Source organism: Pogonomyrmex barbatus, unplaced genomic scaffold (assembly GCF_055798465.1).
Source record: "Pogonomyrmex barbatus isolate J1 unplaced genomic scaffold, ASM5579846v1 scaffold6, whole genome shotgun sequence".
Taxonomy (NCBI): Eukaryota; Metazoa; Arthropoda; class Insecta; order Hymenoptera; family Formicidae; genus Pogonomyrmex; species Pogonomyrmex barbatus.
The window spans coordinates 9,669,345-9,688,582 of NW_028297160.1; the positions used below are offsets into that span (position 1 = coordinate 9,669,345).

The 19,238-nt window shown below is 32.9% G+C and overlaps 3 protein-coding genes across 3 annotated transcripts; 1 reads left to right on the forward strand and 2 right to left on the reverse strand.

The window, feature by feature from the left end:
* The first annotated feature begins 518 nt into the window (after positions 1-518).
* Sf3b1 (splicing factor 3B subunit 1) lies at positions 519-7,830 on the forward strand. Its single transcript, XM_011647910.3, has 18 exons — positions 519-734; positions 1,094-1,272; positions 1,480-1,654; positions 1,804-1,883; positions 1,997-2,164; positions 2,243-2,459; positions 2,662-3,066; positions 3,329-3,792; positions 3,873-4,230; positions 4,356-4,648; positions 4,781-4,906; positions 5,047-5,268; positions 5,363-5,545; positions 5,608-5,796; positions 5,952-6,127; positions 6,208-6,480; positions 6,631-6,847; positions 6,933-7,830. Exons 1-18 carry the CDS (start codon positions 707-709, stop codon positions 7,089-7,091), a joined length of 3,912 nt encoding a protein of 1,303 aa, XP_011646212.1. The 5' UTR covers positions 519-706; the 3' UTR covers positions 7,092-7,830.
* Positions 7,831-8,164: 334 nt separating this feature from the next.
* Positions 8,165-14,015, reverse strand: LOC105432907 (kelch-like protein 12). Its single transcript, XM_011647909.2, has 7 exons — positions 13,741-14,015; positions 12,615-13,149; positions 12,307-12,472; positions 11,850-12,196; positions 11,203-11,549; positions 10,774-10,994; positions 8,165-10,662 (listed from the first exon to the last, which is right to left on the reverse strand). The coding sequence occupies exons 1-7, from the start codon at positions 13,808-13,810 to the stop codon at positions 10,426-10,428; spliced, it is 1,923 nt and encodes a 640-aa protein (XP_011646211.1). The 5' UTR covers positions 13,811-14,015; the 3' UTR covers positions 8,165-10,425.
* Positions 14,016-14,555: 540 nt separating this feature from the next.
* On the reverse strand, positions 14,556-18,474 carry LOC105432906 (uncharacterized). The gene has a single exon (XM_089082678.1). The coding sequence runs from the start codon at positions 18,472-18,474 to the stop codon at positions 17,305-17,307; it is 1,170 nt and encodes a 389-aa protein (XP_088938804.1). The 3' UTR covers positions 14,556-17,304.
* Positions 18,475-19,238: the final 764 nt, after the last annotated feature.

Genomic DNA, 19,238 nt, shown 5'->3' on the forward strand with positions numbered 1-19,238 from the left:
TAATTATTATTAACTTATATAAAACCAAAAATTATGTAATAAAGTTAAAAAGTTGATAATTTTTAACTTTGGATGCTTTCCATTTAGTGATCACAAGTCGACACAAACAGAGAGAAGCTTTCTCTTTGATATAAGTATTGTTTTGTCCTAGTTATTCATTAAATATCAAAAAGGATAAACTAAGGTTTGTGTCATTTGTATTACTAAATGCAAGCACCCTTTATTAATTAATTTCAAATAAAATTAGTTTTTAATTTTAATCAACTACTTTAAAATAAATTTTAACTTTTCATCTTTTCCAAATGAAAATTTTTTTTATCTCAACTTTTATTCTAATTAGTTTATCAACGATAATCTAATTTAAAAAATTATATCGTAAATTGATGTATCAGATTCGTGCTCACGTTGCTTGCACTTTTTGCGCTCGCATTTTTCTCCCTTCAACATATGTCCATTTCGCTTTACATGCAAAAAGATAGGGGGAGTGCACAAGCAACGCGACAAATCTAAAATACAATTACAAATTCATTGACTAGTTTTGCCGATAAATAATTCCAAGAAGTTCGATCAGCTGTCGCGCGGAGCGCATTGATAAATTTGGAGCATTCGGTGCGTCCTCTTAATCAGCCAATCCGACGTGTTGCAAATTCAGCGTGTCGGGTGCGTTTCGTCGTGTTTGCCGCATTCGCGAGGCTTCTGCATCACGATGGATTCCATCCCGAGGACGCACAAAGGTACTTCTTCTCGCTCTAACACCTTTTCAATTAGTTTCCGTTGATCACACCTACAAACTTGAACGCGGAATAAGTATTATCCGAAAACGAGTCGGTTCTTAGCGGAGCTCTGCCCTACGGAAACTGTAAACATTGACTCTCGTTAGCCGAGCTAATTAATGAGATATTTTGCGTCTCTAGATTGGATGTCAAATTTATTGAGATGCAAAGCCTCAACTGTCCAAGTTGTCGAATCAATCGAACAGTCGACCTTCCGTCGTGATATTTTCTTCTTGTTTTACGTTTGTGCCATTCGTAATGTCTTATAATCAAGCTTGAGCTTTTGTACAATTTTATCTTTATATTGATCTATGTTGCAGATATTGAAGCACAGATAAGAGAGATACAGTCGAAGAAGAAGGAGCTTTTGAATACGGTGCCCGAGAAAGAGCAGGTTGCTTTGGGAAAAACTGGTTTTTATGATCAAGACATATATGATAGCAGCAACAATAAATTTGATGGTTATGTTACATCGATTGCAACCAATGATGAAATCGAGGTATTATGGATATTTCGTTACAATATATTCTAAAATATCTGTGATATTAAAAAAATCTAATTATTAATATAATTTTTTTTAATTTATTGTTTTTTGTTTTTATTAAAACAAATTCAATAAATAGAAAACAAGAACTTTCAATATATAGACTTTTTTATAGTAAACAGATAAAGATTTTGAAATTAATGTAAGTCTTTATGTGAATAGGATTATGATCCGTTTGCGGACAAACGATTACCCACCATAGCTGACAGAGAAGAGAAGGATTATGATCCATTTGCAGACAGACGACGACCTACTATTGCTGACAGGGAGGATGAATACAGGCAGAAAAGACGTAGAATGATTATTTCTCCTGAACGTGTCGATCTTTTTGCAGAAGGTTGGTATAATTTTTTTTTTTTGGAATTAGTAACATTGATTGCTGTAATAAAGTAATAAATAACTTGATTAATATAATAAATATTTATTAAACATATATGCATTTGCCTAGTTGTTAAAAACTATGATATAATTTTTTTTTATTTACAGGTGGTAAGACACCTGATATTGGTTCCAGAACATATACTGAAATTATGCGGGAGCAAATGCTCAAAGGTGAAGAGACAGAGGTATACTGAATTTTTATGTTTTCTAGATACATTATGTAAAAGATATTTAAATATAGATATGTAATATATAGTATATTTTTTATGACAAAAGAATCTATATTTTATATTTTTAGCTGAGAAAAAGATTAGCAGAAAAGGCAAAAGATGGTACTTTGAAAGCCAATGGTGAACCTAAACCAGCTCCTAAGAAGAGAGGTCGCTGGGACCAAACCGATGACACTCCAGTGCAGAAAAAATTATCTGGTGCTTCAGCAACACCTACATCTTGGGATAATGCAGATGTATGTTTGCTATATTATTTTTACATGTAATCTTTTTATTAAAATCATTTTCTTCATCTTTACACCTAACTGTTGTAGGTAACACCAGCTGCAATTAGATGGGACGAAACTCCAGGTCATGGTAAAGGAGCAGAAACTCCCGGAGCAACTCCAGGAGTAAGTACGAGAATGTGGGATGCCACGCCAGCACACGCGACACCAGGAGCTGCAACTCCGGGCAGAGAGACGCCTTCTCACGAGAAAACTGTAACAAGCCGAAGAAATCGTTGGGATGAAACTCCGAAAACTGAAAGAGGTTGAATTACATACATTATATTTATTGTTTTATGTATCTAATTATGAAAATAATTGTAAATGTAATTACAAAATTATTTATTTTAATATTTCCATTAATAATAACTTTATGATTAAAAAATTAAATTTATTTGACATTAATATAGATTTTTATGATTGAGGTGATATTGAAAAATATATAAATATATTGTTAAATTTTATAGAAACACCCGGACACAGCAGCGGTTGGGCGGAAACTCCGAGGACCGATCGAGTCGCTGGGGATTTGATACAGGAAACTCCGACACCCTCGGCAAGCAAAAGACGAAGTCGATGGGACGAAACGCCATCAAATCAAACACCAGGATCGATGACGCCGCAAACCCCGGCGACGCCTCTTGCGACACCCCATCAGACAACGATATTGACCCCAAGCGCCGTCACGCCGACAGGACCCAAGGCAATGGGTCTAGCTACTCCGACTCCAGGGCATTTGATGTCCATGACACCTGAACAGCTGCAGGCTTATCGTTGGGAACGCGAGATAGACGAGCGAAACAGACCCCTATCGGACGACGAATTAGATGCATTGTTTCCTCCTGGATACAAGATCTTACAACCTCCCGCAGGTGAGATGCGAATGGAATATTTTTCTAGTGTTATTGTTTAATATTGTAGATATATTAATATTGTAGATAAAAAAAATCTATGTTTTAGGAAATTAAAAAACTAATTGTTATAGATTTTAAGATTCTAAAATCTTAAAATCTATAACAATTGTCGAAATTATTTTGTGAGAGTAGCAAGAAAATTAAATTTTATATTGGAGTATTATATATATATATATATATATTATATAGTTATATAATTATATAATTATATTTTTTTTAGGATATATTCCTATTCGCACACCTGCTAGAAAGCTCACTGCGACGCCTACGCCTATCGCCGGTACACCTCAAGGTTTCTTCATTCAAACAGAAGACAAGAGTGCGAAGTACGTGGATAATCAACCAAAGGGCAATTTGCCATTTATGAAGCCAGAAGACGCGCAATATTTCGACAAATTATTGGTTGACGTAGACGAAGAAACATTGAGTCCGGAAGAGCAAAAGGAAAGAAAGATCATGAAATTGCTCCTAAAAATAAAAAATGGAACTCCTCCGATGCGTAAAGCCGCTTTAAGACAAATCACTGACAAGGCGAGAGAATTTGGAGCTGGACCGTTGTTTAATCAAATTCTACCGCTTTTAATGTCACCTACGCTTGAGGATCAAGAACGTCATTTATTGGTTAAAGTCATTGATCGTATTTTATATAAATTGGACGATTTGGTGCGACCATATGTACACAAGGTAATAATCTTTTATTATTGAATTGTTAATTATTTATTGTTTTATATAGTTTTAGCTTTAATTATTGTTATTCTGTTTAGATTCTAGTCGTCATTGAGCCTCTATTGATTGATGAAGATTACTATGCTCGAGTCGAAGGTAGAGAAATTATTTCTAATTTGGCTAAAGCTGCAGGATTGGCTACGATGATTTCTACAATGAGACCTGATATTGATAACATCGATGAATATGTACGTAACACAACAGCAAGAGCTTTTGCAGTTGTCGCATCCGCCCTCGGAATTCCTTCGCTTCTTCCGTTCTTAAAAGCTGTTTGTCGCAGCAAAAAATCCTGGCAGGCACGACATACTGGTATTAAGATCGTGCAACAAATAGCTATTTTGATGGGGTGCGCCATTTTACCACACCTGAAGAGTTTAGTGGAAATTATAGAACATGGTAAATGAAATCAACATACCATTTGCCATTTAATTTTTTGTTTAGTCTTTATTTTTTTCAATTATATTTTTTTTTCTTTTCTTAATTATTGTCAAGAAGAATAATCACGGTTCGAAATATTACAGGTTTGGTGGATGAACAGCAGAAAGTAAGAACAATTACAGCATTAGCTATCGCTGCACTTGCTGAAGCAGCAACACCATATGGCATTGAAAGTTTTGACTCTGTATTGAAACCACTATGGAAAGGTATCCGTACACATAGAGGAAAAGGTTTAGCAGCTTTTCTAAAAGCTATTGGTTATCTCATCCCTTTGATGGACGCGGAATATGCGAATTATTATACTAGGGAAGTAATGTTAATTCTTATACGTGAATTCCAGTCTCCTGATGAAGAAATGAAGAAAATTGTGTTGAAGGTAAGATAATTTCATTTATTACAGAAATAAAGATATATACAAAAATTTACTTATGTAATAATATATTATTATGGATTAATTATTGTATCTAAGCTTTTTAACATCCTGAATAAATTGTTTTTAAAAAAATAGGTGGTCAAACAATGCTGTGCAACAGACGGTGTAGAAGCTCAATACATAAAGGATGAAATCCTGCCTCACTTCTTTAAACATTTTTGGAATCATCGTATGGCATTGGATCGCAGAAATTACAGACAGGTATCAGATAATTGAAAAATATTTTAATATATATTATTAATAGAATATATTTGTGTGTGTGTGTGTGTGTGTGTGTGTGTGTGTGTGTGTGTGTATTTTTTTTTTTAATTACATATTTAATAATGTAAACGAAATTTCAGCTTGTGGACACGACAGTAGAAATAGCCAATAAAGTGGGCGCATCAGAGATTATTAACAGAGTAGTGGACGATTTAAAGGATGAAAATGAGCAATACAGAAAAATGGTAATGGAAACTATCGAGAAAATAATGGGCAACTTAGGAGCAGCGGATGTCGATTCGCGTCTAGAGGAACAGCTCATCGATGGAATTTTATACGCTTTCCAAGAACAGACTACTGAGGTTTAATTAATTAATAAATTAGAAACTATTATATATATAAAATCATAAACTAATTAACAAAGTACATGCTAACTTAAATTAATTTTATTTGTAGGATGTTGTTATGTTGAACGGTTTTGGAACGATTGTGAACACATTAGGCAAAAGGGTGAAGGCATATCTTCCCCAAATATGTGGCACAATATTGTGGCGATTAAATAACAAATCTGCAAAAGTGCGACAGCAAGCTGCTGATCTTATTTCGCGCATCGCAGTAGTTATGAAGACGTGTCAAGAGGTAAGGTTTTTGTAAATTTCTTGATTTGTAGAACTTAAAAAATAAACGTACGATATTTTCAGGAAAAACTAATGGGACATTTGGGAGTCGTTTTGTATGAATATTTAGGGGAAGAATATCCAGAGGTACTAGGTAGCATTTTAGGAGCGTTAAAGGCTATTGTTAATGTCATAGGTATGACAAAGATGACACCACCTATTAAGGATTTGTTACCAAGACTCACACCCATTCTGAAAAACAGACATGAAAAGGTTTGCATTGATCGATAGTTATCTGCAATTTAACATAAATCGTGAAAAAGAAATTCTCTTGAAATGAAAATTGATCGAGTCTTTTTACGCGTGCATTTTGAAATTCTTTTAGTGTTTATTACTGAATTTAATTTTTTCCATTGATTTCATTATAGGTGCAAGAAAATTGTATTGATCTCGTAGGCAGAATCGCAGATCGTGGACCAGAGTACGTCTCTGCTCGGGAATGGATGAGAATATGCTTTGAATTGTTGGAATTATTAAAAGCGCATAAAAAAGCAATTAGAAGAGCCACAGTAAATACTTTTGGCTATATTGCCAAAGCTATTGGGTAAGTTTAATTAATAATTCAATTTTTTCTAGATATGAGAGAAAAAGAAAATATTTATATGTAATATTTGTATCTTACAGACCGCATGATGTTTTGGCGACACTTTTAAATAATCTGAAAGTTCAAGAGCGTCAGAATCGTGTTTGTACCACAGTAGCTATTGCTATCGTTGCTGAGACTTGCAGCCCTTTCACAGTGTTACCCGCATTGATGAATGAATACCGAGTACCCGAATTAAATGTGCAAAATGGAGTATTGAAATCTTTGTCGTTCCTATTTGAATATATCGGCGAGATGGGCAAAGATTATATTTACGCTGTCAGTCCATTGCTAGAAGATGCACTTATGGACAGGTAAGACGTCAAAATATAGTGTGATATTTTTATTAATTGCAATCATATATTTTATTTTCTCTTTCATTTAAAGCTTTTTTGAAAAGAAACTCATTTAATCTTACAAATTATGTCTCATCAATCTATTTATCTCTTTCTTGTGCTTTATAGAGATCTAGTACACAGACAAACTGCCTGCGCCGCTATTAAACACATGGCATTAGGTGTCTACGGATTCGGATGCGAGGATGCATTAATACATTTATTGAATCATGTATGGCCAAACGTTTTCGAGACTTCACCACACTTGGTTCAAGCATTTATGGACGCTGTAGACGGATTACGTGTCGCGCTTGGACCAATTAAAATTTTACAGTATACATTACAGGTACGTGATTATTTTGCACGAATACACTTCCAACTTTCGACAAATATATGTACATCGTTTATATACGTTATGTCTTCTATTACAGGGTTTATTCCATCCAGCTCGTAAAGTTCGCGATGTCTACTGGAAGATATACAATTCTCTTTATATCGGTGGACAGGATGCTCTCGTGGCTGGTTATCCTCGCATCATGAATGATCCAAAGAATCAATACATTAGATATGAATTGGACTATATATTGTAATAGAAAACTTGCAGCAATAAGACACTTGTAATAAGGTTCTTATACCTCTTAAGTATCCATATAAGAATCATCGTTATAAAAAGATGAATTTAAGCAAATTCCGAGTTTTCTTCGAAATTGGCACTTAAAATATGAAAAAGTTCATTATTCCAGAATATGTTTAGAACAGCCACGTGCATTATGATGTTGCTTCTGATATCTAAGAAAGAAGTCTGAATGAAGAAACGAAAGAGAATAATACAATAATTTATGTTTTATATTTTATTACTTGTGTAGATATTGATTTTGAAATCGAAAATATCCACACGTTATAAAAATATGTTAGATTATAGTTTATTATTTTAGATCCTTTTAAGTTTCTCTTAAATTTGTATCAATTCTGAAATTGATTCTGAAATTTGTATCAATATTTAATCAATATTTAAAGATCTTTAATCTTTTTCTGGATTTTTCATTCTGCATAGAGTTTTTCGAGATGTTGTTTTGAACTATTCTAAGTTTTGAATTTTATTGTGGTTTGACAACAGAAAGTTGTTTAATAAAAATATTCATTATTAACATTCTTAGAGAAATCATATCTGAATTCATTATTTCTACTTGATCGAACAGTATGTTATTTATAATATAATGATTTAATGTAAGTATATGAAATTATGTATGTGAGCAATCACTTTAAAAATTACATAGGTTTTAAATGTAATTAAAGGAAAATAGAAAAAAATAGAACAGATAAAATAAATTTTCATGGCTTGTACATTATTAAAATGATAAATGATAAATAATGCATTTCTAAATAATTCGAAATAATTTGATCCCAATTAACTTTTTAACATATTAGATCACTTTTGTGAGTTATTGTTTTTATTGAAGATGAATATTATTTATCAACAACATATTTCGTTCGATAAGCGTAAAATATCAAATAAAAAATGATCATGTAAATAATTTTCTTATATTCCCTGCTAAGAAGGTCATATTATTATAAAAATGTGTAAAAATTAAGTAAATAGTTTCCTATCATTGAAAAAGATTAACTAAATTTTTCGAAATTCTAAATGAGAAATAAGAACGCGAACGGTTTTAGCAATTTTTATTGATTAATCACAAATATACATAAATTGTTGCATATTTATCATTTTCTAACTTTCTTTTAATGATTTTTGCTTGGAAAGGATAAACGTGCTAGAGAGATGCCCATTGTTTTAATTATTTTAAAAATTTTCTTAAAAAAAAAGGAAAAAATATAAAAATATAAAAATTTATAAAAATAAATCTTATATGTACACTATAAATCCATAAGTTATTAAATTTACTAGATTTATTATTATATTTTTCTAATCTATGTCTAAATAAATCCTCAAATTTATAGATGTTTTAAATATTATCTATAAACTTTTAAAATTTTCTTCTAGAAATCATAAACTTCTTTTGTCATGAATTCTTCATTGCTTTGTTTGTTCGATATCTTTGAAAATCTAGGATCAGATAAAATTAAAGACGTCATTATGTATATCTCAAAATCTACATTTTTTAAAATATCTGTATCTATAGATATATCTATTTGTAATTACTAGATATAAAATTCATATGTTGTCTTTAAGTTTTTTATATTTATTTACATGACACATAGATCTCAATAAATTTAGCAATTTATGGATTTAAAAATTTACACATAAAGAAATGTGCAGAACAGTTAAATTAATCTTATTTCCTTTCTTGTCTTGCAACAAAAAAAGAGATATGACAAAATCAAGAATTTTTTAATCATTCCGATTATAATTAATAAGATTGCTGAATAAGGTCATCTCATCCATATTTACCCTATACTAAAAATTTTGCAAATAATTGAATATCATTTTGCGAATGTTCACGTATATAGCACCGAATACCTTCAAACAAAGGCAAATTGAATTGTTACATCGACGATTAATTATAGAGAATGGTGATCATTCCTCGATTCTTAGATTGTTTTTATAAAATGTGGTCTTAAACTTTACAAAATATTGGACTCGCGGCTTCGTATACACGCTAATTAAGAAACATCGTTATTTTATTACAATAAGGTACTCTGAAATTTCTGAATTTTTGGACACAAAATTCCAAAACGCCAAGGGTTAAAGGCTCCAAAAACTTTCACATGATAAAGTCATAAAACATAAAATGTTTTTATGTTTCTTAGACTACAATATCTAGAATTTTTAAATGCCAATTAATTTTTTTGGGCCTTCCAATCGAAAATTTTAAAATAATTTCAAAATTGTAATCTTCATGTAATAAGTTAAAATTTTTAATTTCAAATTTTTATTTCTTTGAATTTTAAGATTTGAGCATTTAAATTTTGTGATTGTAGAATTTTTTTAATTCTATGACTTTCTATGACTTTTCGACTTTTCAAGATCCTTATACCCTTAAATTCTTATATGCTCCAAGGATCTTTGGATTTATCTTATATAATCCCTTAGACATATTATGCTTAACGAGTCTATTAACTTGTAGTGATACGATTAAAAATTACGATAACTTTGGTATGTGACTATATTACATAAAGAAGCTCAGTCCTTCCTAACATACTTAATGATTATCGTTAATTAATAAAATACTCATCTCAAATTGATCTTTGTATATCAATACTTAATACTCATCATTAATTTTCAAAAGTATTGAAATATTCTTGCATGATATATGTTACCATACGTTATTTTGCTTTTTCTTTAAATCTCAATATTAATTTAATTAAAATATAAATTAAAAAGATTAGATCATTAGACTCAGTTTTCAATTATTTTTAAACGTCCATTTAATATTCATTTGTATATCAAAACCGATTAACATATATTATTCTAAGATCTTTCACTGAATTTTAAATTTTTTACACAATTCGAATTTAGATCGCAAATATTTAATCTTAAATACTTTCCAATTAAACAAAATTGATCTTTGTATATCAAATTCTAAATACATAAAAAAACTCGGATTTAGTTAGAGTTTTTTTCGTTCCTTCCATCTCTTTCTTAAGTTCTTCAATCTTCAATCTTGTAACTCTTATTAGTTAATGATTATGCTGTATATCTATAAAAAAAAGAAAAAAGAAAACAATCTTCTGTAATAAAAATCCCTCAAAATATGTAGTGTCTCTTTTAAGTATCTAAAAATGCCAATGGAATATTCAGAAATTAGTAAGACTATTTCTTTAGCAATGCGACTATCTATCTAACGGATACACAATGCTGTTGGTAAAGATAGAATAGATATCGAAAGAAAGGAAACATATTAGAAAAATAAGAAGGCATGAAGCAATACATCGAACGATAAATAGATTTCCACGAAATAGCAATCAAAAAGGCGCAACGATTGCTGTAGCTTCGCCTCTACTCGACGGTAAAGAGGCGCACTCGTGCCATTTGTTCGTGTGTGGATCATAACATTCGACAGTAGAGATTGTAATCTGTGTGCGATAGAAATTGATCTCCTGGGACTGATCGCCGCCTATGACATATAGTCGACTGTCGGCTGCTGCAACCGCCGGATAAAATCTACCCATGCTCATGGGAGCGACGGCACTCCATTTATTCTGAAATATTAACAAATTTTTTGATGAATTCAGATCAATCATTTATTTATTATCATTAATAATAGAAAAATTTGTATGGTATATTCAATAACATAGATGAAAATAAATTACCTTTTCGAAAGAGTATCTTTCGACTGATGTTAAAACCTCTTGATTTTTACTGGTGCCGCCAACAACGTACATATATCCGTCGAGAATCGTAATTCCCATTTGCGAGCGTGGTGTAATCATGGGGGCCAAGTAATTCCATTCTCTAGTCACGGGATTGTAGCTCATCACGTCTTGATGATGTCGACTGTTGTGAGTACAGCCACCCACAATGTAAATTAGTCCTATGAAAAATTTGTAAGTTAAAATTGAAATATGTTTCTTTAAAACATGTATTTTGTCATGCTTTTATTATCGCCAAATCAGGAGAAAGAAAGGATATCTAAATTTAATTATGTTAATGTAAATGATGTAAAAGTAATATGATTGATTACGATATTGTATTGAATTTAAAATAATTGGAGTTTTTTCCAGAAAAACCAAAATAATTACCTTCATATGCCACGACACCCATGCTGAACCGTGGCTCCGGGAGATAGCCCTCAAGAGTCCACGTGTTGGAGATCGGATCATATATTTCGATGGAACCGCCGATATCTTCGCCTACCCATCCGCCGAACGCGTACAGGCTATTATCCAAGGCACAAAGACCGAAATCACATCTAGGTTCTTCCATACAAGCGATGGGAGTCCACACGTTGTCGCGAGGATCGTAGCACTCGCAATTGGCAATTATGCAGGATTCCAGTTCACCGCCGATAACGTACACCTTTCCGTCCAACAAAGCTACTCCAGGTAGAATACGTCCTATACTGATCGGAGCCACTTCGCTCCATTCTCTGGAGAAATAGTCATTGAATGGAAAAGTAAGATTTTGTTTCTACTTCTTCTTATCTAGCAAGATTTAACTTAGCAAAATAAGATTTATTTCTTCAAAAAGACTTTTGTTACAAAATGTAAAAATTTGTGCAAACAAAAAAAAAAGGAATAAAAGATCATCAAGCAAAATTCGAATGATGCTTAAATAATCGAACATACTTTTAGATTTTTTTCTCGAAGATTTAACTTAAATAACAAAGAAATAATAAAGAAATCGGTCAAGTTTTATTAAACTGGCAAAAAAGGAGTTGCCGTTATACCCAGTGAATATGTCATATTTCTCGATGGTTTCGTAAGTACTCTCGGCGGTTCTACCCCAGCTATCTGCAGAATGCTCCCGTTTGGATCCGCCGATTACCAGAATATTCTTCCTAGCGCAGACCCGGGGCTGAGCGTGAAGAGGCACCAGGCAACCTTTGTTCGAGACTAGATCTTTTTGTATAGATCGCAACGCAACAATGAGACTTGCGTCCTTGCATTCTAGGATAATACGCTCTAGCCTTGCTAATGAACACAGTCGCAAGCGTACATGGCCGAGGATCTCAAATACATAGCATCTCCGTGCGGGGATGTCGTGAACGATCCAATTGTACGCAGCCTGGAAGACCTGAAGAAAATGAAAAACAACGTAATTTTCATACGTCATACTTAATGTACTTTTCAAATATGTGAAATTGTAGTTACATATTCGCGTTATTCGCTCAGGGAATAACAAACCTGGCATTCAGTATCGATGTGAATGTAATCACTACTGAGAAACTGAACAAGATGCTCCTTGGGCAAATCCAGAAATTCCTCTTCCTGACAGACTTGAGGAAAATTGGCTTCTATAAAGCGTAGGGCAGTCTCCAAAAGATCCAGTCTGTTATGTACTTCCGCAAATCTGTAATCGAGCAACAATAACAAATATCAACATCTGGTAAGTCTTATACTTGATTGTATTGCTTGATTGTATATTTGATTTTTAATAGATTTCTTTTTTGCTCTCCTTCTGAGTATCTTATTTTCATCTCTTATATTCTTACCTGTAAATTCCAAGGGCATTAGAATAGTGCAACTGTTGTTTGAGATAATTGATACAGCCGGCTACTACATCATCTAACTCTAGCATGTCGGCGGCAGCGAATAACTCCTGTACATTATCTTGGGTGATATCTACATTGCCACTGTAGATAAAATCCACCAGCTGGGAGAGAATGTGAGGAGAGATTGAATGAATTTCTACGAGTTCCTGTTGCTCCTCCACCAGACCGACAGTAAACATGGCATTAAAGTAGGCGCTACCGGCGGCCAGAACCGATCTGTGCGCCCGAATGATCCTGCCGCCCGCTACCAATCCCACATCACTGAACTTGTTCTCCCGTCTCTGTGCATTGAGATTGTGCAGGAGCTTCGGGGGATAATGACCCACCGCATAAACAACACTGGATACACTGGATACATCAGACGACTGCTTTACCGGTTGATTAGTGAAATCTGTATTAGAATTGTGGCCATTTTTCACGGTCGGCGCCACACCATCCGCCATGAAACCATCAAGATGTCCTTTATCCACAGATCCTGCAAAAAATTAATTTGAAAATACTGCTGATTCACATAGAGAACAACACAATAGTATTATTATGGATATTATAATAAATTTGTTTCAACTTAGTATCGCAGGGATATAAAAATCTATCAAACATTTGCATATGTAAAAAAGTATAAGTAGGAAATATGCCAACTTATTCATCTAAAACATAAAATCTATAATTTCAAGTTAATTTAAGAATTGTTAAACAATTTTTATTGTTTAAAATATAGATTCACAAAAATATTGAATATTAACATAAATATAATTCCAAATCAATCTTAATTGATTTCAGACACATTAATTTTAAACGTTACAACTCAATAGAAAATTGAATATTATTTTTAAATTAACACACAATAATCCAAGACTTCATTATAAATGTAAATACGTACAATATTTTAATAAAAAAAAAAATTAGATAAATCAAAGTTATGGACTTCTTACGGACAACACTATCGAGACTTCAGATAAAAAAAAATAATCGAAATATATTGCGACGTAGCATTTATTTATTTGTAAACAAATTCCAATAATTTGACAATTTAATTATCTGGAGAATTATCTCGCGAGATACTCACGACATAAACGAGAAAGCACCCTGTAGACGCTGTTAAACGACTTTGTGTTATTTTTCCCCTTTAAGCGCATCACTACCACCACATGTTTGGCCGACTCGTCGATCGATTCTTCCAACTTGCGCGCAAAGCTGACAGATCGTTCCTCGAAATGTCGCGAGCGACAACACCCGCACGCTCAGATTAAATAATAAATTTCTTTGACAAGAGGTTTGACATACGTCAGATAACCTATTTAAGTACGTGAAGCTGGCTGCTAGTCCGAGATGGGAACGGCATCAGTATAGCCGCAAGGAAAAAGATCCCTATTAGGCCGCTTCCTAGGAAAAAACGAAATACCAATAGGATTCTTCAAAATGCGAATCTTCGATCAGCCATCAAACGCCAATTGGACAAAAAAGTCAACGCGCTTTTTTTAATTTGTTTGAAGCCCGATCGACATTCATTTCTATCAAAATATGAATTAACTTCAATTTCAAGGTTAACTTATTTTTTACTTCTAAGAAATTAGAAAAGATAAAAAAAAAATTAAACGAAAATAAAGTATTAAAAATATTAAAATTGAAAATATTAGTAAAATTGACAGACACTGATAGACATAAAAAAATAAAAAATAAAGTTATTTTGCAATCGCAAATATAACAATCAAATTGCTTGAATTGATAAAAAAGGAAATGAAGTTTGTAATAAAGAAAAAAAATATAACGTTTTAAAAAATATAACATTTCTAGAAATGACATGAATCATGAATTTATAAATCAACTGTAGGGATCATCGTGTATTGTTTTATCAATTAATAACGAAAAATACACAATATGTATAATTTATATATTGTATATTCCGTACTTTATTGACACATGAGCGTGTATATACAAAGTCCTTTCGTGGAAGAATTTCATTATTCTTTTCATATAAAAAACTGAATTCTCACTATAAATCATCAGAGCGCATGTTTCACATCAATTTTGCGATTGTTAACATATATAAATTCTCTATTTGTCTCACTCGCTGAGACTTAATATTTAATTAAGATGCTTTCTATCAGATGATTTTTTTTTTATAAATTAATCACATCGTAATGTTGCATTTATACTCGCTGCCTATTCATCATTTACACTTATAACAATTACACATATTAGGTTGATAAAAAGATTCGTTCGGTTTTTTTATCTGCTCTGTTAGTGTACAAATCGCATTAAAAAAGAATGAATTTTTTAATCCGCCTAATATGATACTTAATAATTAAACAATGTAATTTTCTATCGACATTTCTCTTTCAATATCTAAGAAAATAATATTAATTAGTAAATCTCTTTTTTTAAAGAAAAATGGAATTGATGAAAAAATTACTCTTTTCTCAGCAATATTTTCTCTTAAAAAAAAAAAAAAAATAAATAACGCGTTTTCTATATTTTTTTCAATATTTTTTAACTAATATTTGTATCTTAATCGAGAGATCGATCGAGTCCGGTTTGAATATTGCTCATAACCACACGTATATAAAAATAAATACCAATTTCATAATCATAAATTCTAAGCCAAAAATTTAAAAATCCTACAAAGCAAGAATCCATAAACAAAAATTTAAGCAAATCGAAATTTGTGATATTACTTTAAAGCTCCCATTTTTATAATTATAAATTTTCTCTACAATTTATATTTTTTCATTAATTTAATCAAATATACATTATAAACGCTATCATAACTTATATTTAAACATATAGAAATAAGTAAAAACTAAGATAAAATAATTTCTATTATTCACAGAGATTCGAAGTGGCAGCATTTCTCAGTAGAAAAATTATTTCGTCTGCATAAATTATTTATGGCGCATTTATTTTATGAATATATGGATTATCAGTACGCGAATCTCTATTTTTCTGGATTCTTACATTCGATTTAAATTCTTGATTTTTAAATCTTTGGATACCTATTCGAATTTTCAGTTTTGATAAATTTTTAAATCCTTGAATTTTTATTTTTAAGTTCATTTACATACATGAATTTAAACGTAATATAATTTCGAAATTTATTAATGGCTAAATAAAATATAATCTAAAATCTTAGAATATTCAAGAATTTTATTTCAAAAATCTGCACAAACATACACATATAAATACGCTTTAGAACTTTCATTTCTTGAAAGTATGGTTATTTAAATTTTCGCATAGCACAATATCTCATATTCTATTTAGCCATTCGTAAATTTTGTTATTATATTTACGTAATTTAATTTTTAGATCCAAAATTTTAATATCATCCAATATTTCATTATAATATCTAAATATATTTACAATACGTTCATCTTTTAATTTATCTTTCATACCTAGATTTTCAAATTTGCAAATCTATAAATTATTAATTATTCTCACAAATCGAATCTTCTTAATCCTTTAATTTTTGGATCTTTAGATCACATGTTTCCAAATTTTTTAACTTAAAGAATATAACTTTTTTTTAAATCGTTCTGTGTATTTTTCATAATAAATCTTCACGAAACATACAAAATCTCTGAAAGACGTCGACAATTTAAAGATCTAAGTTAATAAAGCTCCAATCATTTTTTTTTCTTAAGTTGAAGTTTTTTGTTCTTAGAAATACAATACAATTGAATTTTTAGATCTGAAACTTTAATTTTTAAATTATCAAATTTATATACATATATAAATGTTGAATTTTATTATAATTTATTATTTTCGATTCCTAAAACTTTATCTTTATAAGTATTTAAACTCATAATTAAATCTTATATCTGAACTTCTCATAATTAAAAAATTCGGATTTAAAGATCTAAAGATCCACGGAGCTATATAAATCTCGACTGTAAGGATTTAAAAATACAAAACCCTAAAAATTCGAGAATGTAAATCTCCAGAATATTTTTCTTTCTCAAGCGGATGGTATTTGTTTTCAATATTATTTACAGTACATCTAAATAAAGGTGGATTCTTGGATTCTTAGATCCTTGGATTTAGAATTTATAGAATTTTGACCTTTTGTATTCTTGAAATAATAATTGTAAAAATTAATGTTGAATCTTCTCTTGATTCTATTAATCTTTTTAAATACAAATACTTTAAATAATCTCCATATTTTTGGAATTACAAAAATTTTTATGAAGGTTTATGAAGCTATAAATTTTCATGATCGTTCCTTTTTTTGTTCATACTATAGTAGCAATACTGTAAACTATATTGTTTAAAAAAATTTGCTTATGGATCCATGGATGTTGAATTTTTTTCTTATAAATTCATGAATTATTAAATGTTTAAAATATTTCGATTATTAAATTTTTTAAAGTTTGACTTCATATTATTTTAATTATTTAGTAATACAATAATGACGACTTTTGTGTATTCTTGCCTTTTGATAGTCCTAGTTTTATGAATATTTACTACTGGTACAAAACTGGTACATTGTTCTAAAAAAATTTCAACAATTATCCAAGAACCTAAATCTCCAGAGGCGGAATCGTGTTTTTCTTTCCACAGCCTCACAACTGTCTAGCAAAAGGGATGGATGTTTCTTAATCGACATTATTTACATAACACACATTTACACAATATGTTACAATCTCTTTTTCGGTAACGAGCCGAAGGCTGATAAAATGGTAGGTTTGGTGCCAGTAACAGACGTGAGAGTCGTCAGGGTAGGTTGTGTGAGAAGTACTGTGGGTTTGGCGGTCACGGCAGCGGCAGCAGCAGCCGCGACGGCCGCGGCAGCGGCAGCACCACCTGTCGCCACTTGGTCCCACTTACTTTTCCGTTTCTTGGCGTCGGCATTTTCAGCGCTGCTAGATGAACTGTTGGGCCGCTTCGCTGTGCCCGACACAATCTCGATCTTCGTCTTCTCCTTGCGTGCCTTCTCGAGCTTGTCCATCTCCGTCTTTTGCACTAGAGCAAGCTCCTCGTAATACGAGTCCTTACTCCATTTGAATGGGTCGAATCTGTCCGGCGGGTAGTTGGTGCCCAGCTCGTTAATGCTACAAAACTGAATGAGTTTTTCGTAAATGGAGGGATTCCGGAACTCCTTGCGCTGCTGAATCAACATATTCATGTCCAGACCGCCGCTTTCCATTTTCCTATATAGTCTCGTGATCTTATCCTGTAGATCGGCAGGACATTGGCCCGGCGGTTCCGGTGGTATCGTCACCCCATAAGAGTCCCCCGCCTCACCATTATTATCTGAAAGCAATTCTCCAGGACGAGAAGAGGGCGACCGACGCTCAGTGCCATCGCCAACGACAGTGGCGGCGGCGACGGTGGTGGCGGAAGTGACGGCAATGCTAGTAACAGCCGTACCCGAGAGACCATTCTCCTCAGGACGTTCCGCAACCGTCGCGGCAACTGCCGCACCCGTCGTCATCAACGATGATGACGACGGCGCCGACGGCACTGACAGTGGCAGCAAAGCAGCGGCCGCCCCCTCGTCATCGGAGACTATCGTATCGTCAAAGTAAGAGACCAATCGCTGCACCTTTGTGGCCGCTTCCGGCAAGTCGCTACTACCGGCAGACTTGCCGACGGCGGGACTGTGCGAGGCTGAACGGCCTCCAGATATGGGACTGGTGCCAGATCGGGCCTGGGGTTGACGACCGACTTGGGCATTATGCGGGGCAGCCCCCTGGGGAGTGTTCGAATTCTCCTCCTGCAGGCGCTCGTCTTCCACCCCGTCCTCGCCCTCCGAGTCGGTATAGGTCGCGTTGAGAGATGCCAGAGCAACACTTTGTACAGACATGGTTAGTTGGCTTTGAGTGCCCACGGTGCTACCAAGCGATATTTTGTGTGGGAACTCACCGGTCTGGCGTAGCGCAGCCTGGCCCAGCGCCCAACTCGTGAGCCACGTCAGGGCTTTAGGCGCAAGGACAGGGAGGCTTTAATGGGCCTGATGGGCGCGTTGAGCTTTGGTCGCTTTTAGTACGAACCTGAAATTAAAATAAACATATTTAAAGATTGATTCCTATATTAATCAAGTATATACAAATTATTAGACATATTGAGCTTGTCATCATCATTATTCATTCATACTCTCGATAAAAAAATTATGCATTTTAAATAAATTTTATAAATATTACCTTCATGAAAAATTTTTATCTAAACTTAAACTACTGTCATATCGCGTTAGCGATATCTGATAAACTCAGTTCCATTGAATCCTTTCAAAGTTTACAACGCGACCTGATTCAAATTGAATCTATGAGTTCAAAATTTGGTTACATGTAGTTGCGAAGCAACCGACGTTTACAAAATCAATTAATAATTATTAATAACACTGACATAAAGAAGTAAAAGTTTAAAACATTTAAAACGCGCGAACACAACGAGGGATCGTACTTTTGAGGTCAACGAGCGAAATCTTAGGTTAGAATTCCAAACGAGTAGCGACAATTTGATCATCGATAATTATTGGAAGCTACACCAACCTCAAACGTTCAACGTCCACGATCACCACGTTCAGTTCAAACTCCACTGGTACATTACGAGCAATTCTTAACACGGTCA